This window comes from Cicer arietinum, chromosome 2 (assembly GCF_000331145.2).
Source record: "Cicer arietinum cultivar CDC Frontier isolate Library 1 chromosome 2, Cicar.CDCFrontier_v2.0, whole genome shotgun sequence".
Classification (NCBI taxonomy): Eukaryota; Viridiplantae; Streptophyta; class Magnoliopsida; order Fabales; family Fabaceae; genus Cicer; species Cicer arietinum.
In genome coordinates this window covers 2,179,301-2,190,268 of record NC_021161.2, presented here as the reverse complement: position 1 = coordinate 2,190,268, position 10,968 = coordinate 2,179,301, and the positions used below count along the sequence as shown (strand labels likewise).

Sequence of the window (10,968 nt, the reverse complement as noted above, 5' to 3'; positions counted from 1 at the left end):
ATTAGTATATTTTTGCCTAATTTTACTAATACATGCACCCGAACAATGCACAAGTGAAATTTTGCTATAGTAGACTAAATTTAATATATATTAAGATATTATTTATGGTGACTAATTAATAATATATGCATATATGTATTTTGAGATTAAAATGATTATGATATTAAATAGCAAAAGGGTCACATATATCAACATTAATTAAATCAAAAGGAGCACAAACTTTGTGATTCCTATTGGGAAAAGGAAACTTCTTTTGCTTGGAAAAATGACAAATATCACAATTATGTTTATCGCCATAAGCAATATAAGGAAATTGATTATTCAAAATCTTCATACAATTGTTAGAAATGTGACCTAAACGAAAATGTCATAAGGCTGATTTAAGAACATGTCTAACATTGTGATTATTAATGTTGTTTGTACTACAATCTTTACAATTTTGCAAATATGACTTTGACCACTTGAGGCAGTAAAACCCTTCAACAAGTTAGTTGTACCAATCATCTTCTTGGTCCTCAAGTTTTGGATAGAACAACAATTAGTATTGACAATAGCACAACAATTTAATTGATTACATAATTTTGAAATAGAAATGAGACTAAAGGAGAACTTAGGTAAAAACAAAGCTTGATCTAATTTTAAATCTTTTGTAGCAATAACAGTTATTGCATAGTCAACAATAGCAAAAGTCCCATTAGGTAACTTAATATTAATTGGTTTAATTCTGAAAAATTTAGTGAAAACATCAAAATTATTACCACAACGAGTGCAGGTATTGGGAATTCCATTTCTTTTCCAAGAACTTTTCTTTGTTTTAGCAGCATCAACAAAAGTTTGAGATTATGTGTTATGATCAGGTCCTCCATTCTATCTTTTATGTTGAAAAACTAAAGAAATGGCTCTATTGAGATTTTGCAGCGGCTCCATGAGCAAGACTTGAGTTTTAACCACATAAAAACTTTCATTTAAACCAATTAAAAAAATGATCACCCTATTTTCTTTGGCATAGGTTGTGGAAGCACAATTATATGGTGGTATAGGGTGAAGATTATCCAATTCTTCCCATACAACAGTTAAAGCAATAAAAAAATCTAAAACATTCATATTTCCTTTAATTCAATCCAGACTCTGTTGGAACTATCTTTAATGGCAAGACTCTGAGTTATTGATGGTGAAACTAATTAATGACCCATTGAAGAACCAAATTGTTGCATCGCAGCTAGTGCTTGTGAGCTGACTCAAAATCACTTGGCATAGGCAAAGATCCATCAGGAAACTCCATTTTATTCTTTCCCACCATTGCTCTGGTCATCGAAAAAGCCCAAGAATTATAATTGTTTCCATTAAGAATTGGAGTAACAGTGACTGAAGAAGGATCCTCACTTGGATGAATGTAATATGGACTGTTGGTGTTTTGCACAAGATCAAGAAGGACCTTCACTTGGGTGAATGTAAATTGAAAAAAATTGACACTTGAATTATTATTCTTGTTTGATCTTGTCATGATTGAAGATGATGAAGATCCTCAAATAAGACTTTGATGTCATATTAGGAAACAAGATGAAATTATTTTATTGAATAATTCCTCGTATATTGAAAAATGAAATGAATTAATTTAAAATGTAGCATCTCCATCTCTTTATATATGATAGAGAGAAGATATGAGATGATGACTAACAACCATAATTGAAATAAAATAAATAACTAACTAATAATAACCTATGACAAGTATCATATAAGCTATTACAAGCAAACTCACATTTTTAGTTTGAATGACAAATAACTATCAAACTGACTGAGAGATTGACTAATTAAACTGAAAAAGAATGAAGACTTGAACATTAATCAATTAGACCAGCTATTCAAATACTAACTTACACGATATCTAATAGTTTAGACTAAGTAAACAAACAGAAAAATTATGTTTATGCTTAGATTAGAGAGTTATAATTTGTTGCATCAAAACTTAATAGGATTTAGATATACATATATAAATATTAATATTGGAGCTAACTCAAATTTAGAAAATAGCTTTGCAAGGTGATGTTTTATAAATTCATTTCAAGCATTTTGACTTTAGTTTTTCGTCCAATACAGATAGAATCAATTCTTATGTCAAAAGAAAATTAAGGAATCAATTCAAGCATTTTGACTTTAGTTTTTGACAGATATATTTTTTAAAAATAAAATATGATTTTTATTATATTTAAAGTTATAATAATGAATATCTAAATTATTGACTGTCAAAATAACTTTTTTAAATTTGTAACAATTAACATATGAATATAAAATAATTTCTATTATTTAAATAAATTCTCGTAAAATTTATTTTTGAAAATATGAAGTTAAAATCACTTTTTTATTTAAAAAACAAACTTTAAATTAATTTCAAAGGTAAAATCAACTGTAATCGAAAACTCTAAAACATATAAAAACTAATTTTAACTCTTCTGAATCACTTTTGACTTACTCTCCAAAGTTAATTAAATTGTGTATAAAGATATGCAATTTAGAACAAGTGTTTCCAGAAATTGAAATCTGCAGCACCTAAACTGTTTTGATGAAACAATTCTGAATTTATGTTTGACTCTTTCTGATTAATTTTGGTTAAAACAAGTGGAACAGATGAAAAGCACATTGTCAAATGTTGTGTTATCTATTAGCTCTACAAATTGTATTTAAATTGCTATAAGGCTACAATGACATAGACAAAACCCGACACATAGACGTATACATCAATAATAATTTGAAAAAGTTAAAGTGATTGAATAGAATCACATGTATCAATATTTGAAAAAGTTAAAGTGATTGAATAGAATCACATATATCAATATTGTGTCATTGTGAGACATACCTTTAATTTAAAGTATTTGTGTATATAGTTATGTACTTTTAAAAATGCACACTATCTAAAACCTTTTTTGATTGACGTTACACTATGCGAAAATTGTACAAATAGTAGTCATCCTTTGTCGGGAATCAAATTAGAAGTCACACATAAATAATTTCATTAATGTGACAAAATTAGATAGAAAAAAATAACCAAGGTACCAATGCTGCAATTCACACTTCATTTATACAGATACATATGAAAATAAAAAATATTACAATAATAACATTTTATTATATTCACTGATGCTTGCTTTGAAAACATAAAATCTTTTTAAGATTTGTGTTTTATTTTAGTTTTATACTTTATCACATTGATGTTTCAAGTGCATCCCTTTTTTCTAAGCAGAATATGGAATTCTTAAGGCCAATCTTTGATCAAGCCAAGGTCTTTGTGGTTCAGGATCAATGAAGCTATGCATGAGAAACTGTTCAGCTTCTTTATCCTTTAACACTCTCGCCCATTTCACCCTTTTGGATGGACAAAAACCTGCTCCAAAACACCTGAAATGCAGTAAAAAAGCAAACTTTGAGAGAGATTTGAATTTTTTGTTAGTATGTGTGGCCTATTTTGCTTCATAACTACAATCGTAAGTTTAACTTGCTTGTCAAGTTATTTAACTCAAGTAGACAACGAATATCAGTTAAAAACTTTCGAAACAATCGAAAGTTTTAATCCTAGTTGGAATAATCCTTAGTAAGACTTTACTTACCTTCCTGCCAAATTTCAGATTACTAGAACCCATCCTTTAAGAATAGGATGATTAAGACCAATAATAATTTTTGGGGTGATTATTTGTGTATATTTTGGTAACAAAGTAAATTTCTTTGCTTATGTTATAGTACATTATCAGAACTTAAACCCTCATTTGTACTGTTTGTAATCAGATCCATTGATTTATAAAAGGAAAAAAATAGTCATATATATATATATATATATGCAATACTTATGTAAGAAGGCAGAAATGATCTATGAATCACGCACGTTAACACGTCATACCGATAATAATTTGAGAAAATGAATTAATTGTAATCAATGTGTCAGTGTGAGACCCCAAGACATGCCTTCGATCAAACATATTGGTACTACAAAGGAAATGATGTTTGTACCTATATTCATAGAAGCAAGCAGTTCTTTCATTCTCAACTTTCCCCCAATTATTCCAACCAGCAGGCTTTATACATTGATCCATATAAGTAAATGCAAAGACCACTCTTCCATAAGGTCCCCATGGCCTTCCAAGATATGCATATGAAGTTCCCCCATTGCCTGTGATAACACACCTGCAAGGACACCACAAACCATTGAAACATTAATTTTTTATTTTTTTTTATCTTAATCGTCTGATTCTAAGGAAAAAAGACACTAGTAATTCCCCGACCAAGAGGTAAGTAAAATTTGGTTAAGAACTGCTTCAGCCAGAAAATGCATATCAAATTCCGGTACTAAATAGCATGTAACTGAATAGCCTATTTGTTCAAATTCCAGTATGCTATAGTATAGCTGTCATTTGACAACACTAACAAGATGAAACTAGACATGGCGACATACCTTAGGAATACATAACCAGTTTTTTCATGTTGAGATTTTCTGCTCTGTGCAGTTATGAACCCTGGTGACTTGCAGTGAATATGACAATGCTCCAAGAGTGCAGTGCTATTACCAAAAATGAAGTCCACACTTCCTTCAATATAACAATCTCTCAAATATTGTTTGCCAGAATGTAGATACAGTGTGTCCTGCATCATAAACAATGAAGAAGTGTTAGAATAGTAAATCTAGTTCTAAAGAAAACAGATAAATAAACACACACAAGAGCACCAGAGATTGATTACGAAGTTTAGTTAATTGTTTCTGTATACAATAGAGTGACTACTATAGTTTTTCAATTGTGCAATATTTAATACTACAAGTATCGTCCATATCACAAGTTTTCCCTTGAAGCGTACTCCAAAGTGGCTTCACTCCCCACACCCTCAACCATTCCACTACACTAGTTGTACTTTTAGCTCTACTTGCTCTCCTTCGCTACACTCAAGTGGTTGTCCACTTATTAGTGAATATGAGTCATACTCAACAAGAAGCTTATTCTCTAGTTGAGTATGACTCACACTCAGTGATAAGTGGCCAGTGACTTGAGTGTAACAGAACAAGCAGAGTTGAACTCTGTGATTAAGCGTTTGTATTCTTATGTGTGTTTATTTATCTATTTTTCTTAGAAACCGGATTTGTTGTTCTAACAATTCTTAGAAATCCAACATGCATACATCACCATATAAAATATTTTATGAAGCCTATCTAATCTATAAACTAATAAAGTTACCTGCCATCCAAGGAACCTGCAATTATAGAATGCACATCGATCTGCTGATACTCTAACTGCCACTGCTTGTCCTGAACCCTGCCATGAAAAAAAAAGGAACAATTTTAAATAAAAATTGGGTAAGGGGAAACTTTTTTATTAATCAAAGACGCTAATGGCCAGCTCTTAACACTGAGATAACATCTCAAGTATAAGAAAATAATGATTGATATATAAACTATATAACAATTTCGTTTGTGTCTATATGTAAAAAAAAACACATAAAGTTGATGAAGATACTAATTAATATGTAGATTCAGATAGCAACTTTTACAAACCATGAATTAAATTTAAAACTTAATGTATGAATATTAAAAGATTAAATTACAATTGCCAATTGATCTATGTCCTTGAAAATTGGCATACCCCCCAAAAAGGAAAAAGCTTCCAATGACAACGGGAATTGTCCAAATTGTTTATCCTTTCATGAATAGAAATGGTATTAAAATGTGAAAGCTTCCAAATAGTTAATCCTTGATCAACAATTACAGTCATAGATCCATAATCCAACACATAATTCCAAAACACTATCATATATCATATACCTCAGGAGAAGAATTCTCAAACGTAATATTCTCAGCAATGAAGTCCTCCCCTTCCACAATGGTACTACCACATGCAAAGGTTCCATTCCCTATCACCTTAGAACCCTGCAAGTAAAGAAACTCACTAATCATAACAACAACAAAAATCAATTTGGATTGTGTGCAGTCACAACATATAGGCCACATCGTTTGATTAAAATCATACCGTTTAAATTTTAGTACAGATATGTTTTATTGCAAAAATAAAAAATCACATTGAAATCCTAATCCTAAAAAACTGAATCCAACTACTATAAAAAGAAACAACAAAAAGTTTGAATTTTGACACATACCCATTACTCAAAAGAAGGAAAACATAAAGAAAATGCACCTACTTGGTGGTGATCAATTTTGTTGGCAGTGTTATTCCACGTGAGAACAGTATCCTCAGGACACAAACCAACAAAAGTGATGAAGTTTTTAGTCTTTGCCACGTAAAGTGGTTGCCGGTATATTCCCGGCGACACCTTTATCACCGTCCGGCGAGTGTTTCCAAATGGAACTGCATCAATGGCTTCCTGTACTGTTCTGTAGTTTCCTGTTCCATCTTGTGACACTGTCAATATAAAAGGTGCCATTATTTGTAACTATTTGGTTTTGTTTTGTGTGGTTTGTGTAGTATCAATGTGGTTCATGTAGCGGACATTAAACGCAGAGAAAGAAAAAGACATGCAGAGACAGAATCTACCAGAGTTTCTATGATGATGTTAGTGTTAGCTTTTGGTTGGTTTTTTAAAACAATATTATGTTTATAAATCTCATATTTAACCATTTCACACCCATTAACAAAAGAGTTTAATTATCATTCATTTAGTATATTTTTATAGACTTTATTATAATTAATTTTTTTATTTTAAAAATTAATAATTTTAGTTTATTTTTTTTTATATTTTTTAATTAAAAAATAACAATAATATTTTTTAATTAAAAAATAATGATTTGATATATTTTTAGCTAAATGTATATTTGAAGCAAAATTAAGGTTGTGAAATTAATTTTCAAGAAAACTCTAAATTTAATATCAAAACCACATTTTTATTACAAAATTACATGTAGAGTTGTGGAAAATTAATCATGTTTCATGTTTCGTGTTCGAATTTACACCTACGATGTTTCGTGTTCAAATTTATAACATCGTAGTTGTATGTGTGAGTTTACGATGATAATTATATTATTTTATTTAAAAAAATTGTTTTATAAATAGAATTTAGATAATTGCGAATTTGAATTTAAAATATTTTTTATATATATATTTAATATGTGTGGATTTTGCCAGGTGATATATAAAAAAAGAAAAAAATGCAATCGTGTTTAAGTTTTCATCGTCATGCATAACTACCTTCCAGAAATCATGATGAAAATCTGACATGCTGAACTCATGATTAGAAGCAACACATCTAGAACTAGCAAACTTTTCAATAACACATACTTATGTTAGTCTAATAGAGAAAGAAGTTGTGCACATTTTTCATAAACAAAATTCGGCAAATTTTTTAAGTGTTTATCCGTAAAATTAGAATTTGGTAATATATTCTATACTATCGAAAACAAGAGTCCAATATATAAATAAATAAAAGACTAGATGAACATTCACTACTTTTCAAACACATAATTATCATAGTTCAATTTAGAAAATTAGCAAAGTTTTTGCACCCATAATTTAGCAAACTTTTCAACAAGATATTATTTTTGAATGAAATATAATAAAAAGGGAATTGAAAATTCTATATCTCATATCTTAAATTTTAATCTGATATATTAAATTTTCAATTATTATATACACTTATATTTAGCTGAAGTATTTATTTTAGTCTAATCCGATTATATTGATAATATTTATTGTTGAATTTGATTAAAATTAAATTGTATATATCATAAAGAAAGATAAAGATTATATATATATATATATATATATATATATATATGAGATTTGATTTGTTTTAAAAGAATAATTTATTTTATAGAATAAATTGAATAATATCAATTATTGATAATTAAATTGATAGTTACTATTATATGTATATGCATAATAGCAATTCTTAATTTATTATTAACTTTTTACTTTAAATGAATTAAGTTAAATATTTGAAATTAGAAACAAGTTCATAAGATGGCATAGGAATAGTTTAGGGTTTGTGAAATGAAATAAGAGAAAAACCTATAATTTATTTGCTCCAAATCAGTGAAAGACTAATTTAAATTTTTTTATAAATAGATTGAGTTGACTCAATACATCAGCACTTTTAGCAATTAACAACCCGTTAAATTTTAGTGGGTTTTGTAGAAAGATTAATTTATCACTCGTGTCAAAATTTGTTTGGGAATTAAAATTGATGTTCTGTCAACAAAAAAACAAAAAAGACTACAATTTTGTCCAAACAAAAGCAGGTTGGGACCCACACAAAAAAAAATTCAACCCAAACGACGTGGCCACATGTCGTCGTTTAACCCAAAAAATATCAACCACTGTTTTTTGTTCTCCTTTTGAGACAACAATAAATCAACAATTTGGATCTAAATCATCATCATTTCTCTGAATCGCGTTGAATCCCAAAAACAAAAATGTCTTACTATTCAAGAGGTGGTAGAAACAACGACGACGAAAGCGTCGATGATTTCGACGAATACGATCCAACACCATACGGTGGTGGTTACGACATTCACCTAACTTACGGTCGTCCTATTCCACCCTCCGATGAAACATGTTACCCTTCTGCTTCTTCCGACGATCATTTCGATTACGATCGTCCTCAATTTTCCTCTCACTCTGAACCTTCTGCTTATGGTGATGAAGCTCTCGCTACTGAATATAGTAGCTATTCTAGACCTAAACCTAGACCTGCCCCTTCTAATTTCAATCCTGGAGGATCTGGCTATGCTGGTGGTAGGAGGAAAGATTCTGATTTTGAATCTGGGTATGGTGGTGGCTCCCAGGAAACTGAATATGGGTCTGGTTATGGTGGAAGGAAGCAAGAATCTGAATATGGGTCTGGTTATGGTGGAGGGAATGAGGAGTCTGGATATGGAAGGAGGAAGGAGGAATCTGGATATGGATCGGGGTATGGTGGTGGGAGGAATGAGGAATCGGAATATGGATCGGGATATGGTGGTGGCAGGAAGGAGGAAACTGAGTATGGATCGGGGTATGGTGGTGGGAGGAAGAATGAAAGTTCGGAATATGGAGGTGGATATGGAAGGAGGAATGAGGAAGAGAATGAAGGGTATGGGAGGAAGAAGAGTGAGGAATCGGAGTATGGATCGGGGTATGGTGGGAGGAAGAAGAGTGATTATGGGGAGGAAGAGAGACCTAGTTATGGAAGGAGTGAGTATGAAGAGAAACCTAGTTATGGAAGGAGTGAGTATGAAGAGAAACCTAGTTATGGAAGGAGTGAGTATGAGGTGAAACCTAGCTATGGAAGGAGTGAGTATGAAGAGAAACCTAGCTATGGAAGGAGTGAGTATGAAGAGAAACCTAGCTATGGAAGGAGTGAAAATGTGAGTGAGGAAGGTGTTGAGTATGGTTATGAGCGTCGGGAGAGGCGTGGTGATGATGATGATGAGGGTTATGGACGTAAGAAATATGTGAGTATTCTTACTTATTCCTTTGAATTATTAATGATTGATATAATTTAAATTCTTGAGAAAAATGGTGTTATTGGTCTTGCCTAATAGTATACCTTTTGATTTAAATTGTGTTTATAAAATGATGATCATTCACTACTTAAATGTTATTACTAGTGTAATTGCTTGATCTAATTGGTAATTTGGTATAGCATAGGTTTTTTTTCTTTATCTCATGACATATGTACGTATGTAAATGTTTGGAAGAGGTTATAGATGTTGTCATATAATAGCTTATAAAAATATGTGGAGTTTTTCGTGTTTCCTCTTTGTTGTAGAAACAATTGACGTGGAGTTTATCTACTTCTCTTCAATTGTGGCAACATTTAGATTTCTTATAGAACAAGTTTTAACGCGCTTATTGAGTAAGCATTTATTTAAAATGATTATCCTAGTGCCGTAATTCTTAAATGCTATGTAGTCAATAGTTGGGTTGTGTAATGGCTCTTAGACACCACACAAAACCCCATTGTGTATTTTAATAGCAACTGTAGCGGCCCAATAGCGATCAACTAATGGCTGTAGCGGCATCTATAGTGAAGTTCTGGTTGTAGTCGTTTGCTCTGTTTTCTTGTGGACTTTATATGACCTTAGGATCTCAGTCTTGCTGAATATTACACTTGTCTAGAGTTTGAGTCTTAACTATAAAATAAGATTTAAAACATTTACCGGAGAAATCAATTAGTTAATTTTTGTTGTTGAATTCTTCAAAGCATGTCGTGTCCTTCATTTTCCTTTGACATGCTTTCAACATAGTTTGACGATTTGCTTTCAGTCACTTCAATGTAAGTCATTTAGGTTCTATTAAAGTGAATTTGTTTACAAGATATGCAATATGGATGGTATCAAAACTGCTAAAATTATGTTTTATCTCTCTTCATTCCTTCTTTTGGAAAATATGGGACAAGGTTTTTCTTGGTGAATCACTACATTTAATTGTGCAAGGTAAGATTTTTACATTTAATAATTTTTATAACAATGATTTCTATCTGTATGCAATGCTTTCATGTCCTAACATTCCAACAGTGTGCATTTCATGGATTTTGAAAGCAGAGTAAATATTTGAGTCGGTATTCATTGTATGATGTTTTCTTATCATGGCAGGGAGACAATGGCTCTGATGAGGATGAGGGGAGGAAGAAGCATCACCACAAGAGTCACCATCGCAAGAGTTACGATGACGAGTAAACAAAACAAAAATGGTTGCTGCGTGAATGGAAGTCATCCCATAGTTACCTACTAAATAAAGGGTTGACACATGTCATAATATACTATGAAGTCTTGAGCTTTCAGAACTATTGGTATAAACTATATGTGATGTTTTGTTGTTTGGCTTGAGTTATATAATAATATCCCTAATGTTTGAGTTGTTTGTGTTGGACTAATTATCTCTGATGTGAAAAGTTTGAATTCAATTACGCATATGTTTGGTTTGACAGTGAGTTAGATTTTCTTGCATCTCAATGAGTGTCAACTGTGCTTTTTACGACGCTCCAAATTATAGATACGAC

The 10,968-nt window shown here is 31.0% G+C and overlaps 2 protein-coding genes across 2 annotated transcripts; one reads left to right on the top strand and one right to left on the bottom strand.

Moving 5' to 3' along the window:
• Positions 1-2,984: 2,984 nt before the first annotated feature.
• LOC101495716 (pectinesterase 31) lies at positions 2,985-6,551 on the bottom strand. The gene is made up of 6 exons (XM_004489362.4): positions 6,172-6,551; positions 5,798-5,902; positions 5,214-5,291; positions 4,442-4,629; positions 4,000-4,173; positions 2,985-3,393 (listed from the first exon to the last, which is right to left on the bottom strand). The coding sequence occupies exons 1-6, from the start codon at positions 6,412-6,414 to the stop codon at positions 3,231-3,233; spliced, it is 951 nt and encodes a 316-aa protein (XP_004489419.1). The 5' UTR covers positions 6,415-6,551; the 3' UTR covers positions 2,985-3,230.
• A 1,765-nt stretch (positions 6,552-8,316) lies between these two features.
• LOC101495178 (uncharacterized) lies at positions 8,317-10,829 on the top strand. The gene is made up of 2 exons (XM_004489360.4): positions 8,317-9,418; positions 10,562-10,829. Exons 1-2 carry the CDS (start codon positions 8,399-8,401, stop codon positions 10,643-10,645), a joined length of 1,104 nt encoding a protein of 367 aa, XP_004489417.1. The 5' UTR covers positions 8,317-8,398; the 3' UTR covers positions 10,646-10,829.
• The last annotated feature ends 139 nt before the right edge of the window (positions 10,830-10,968 follow it).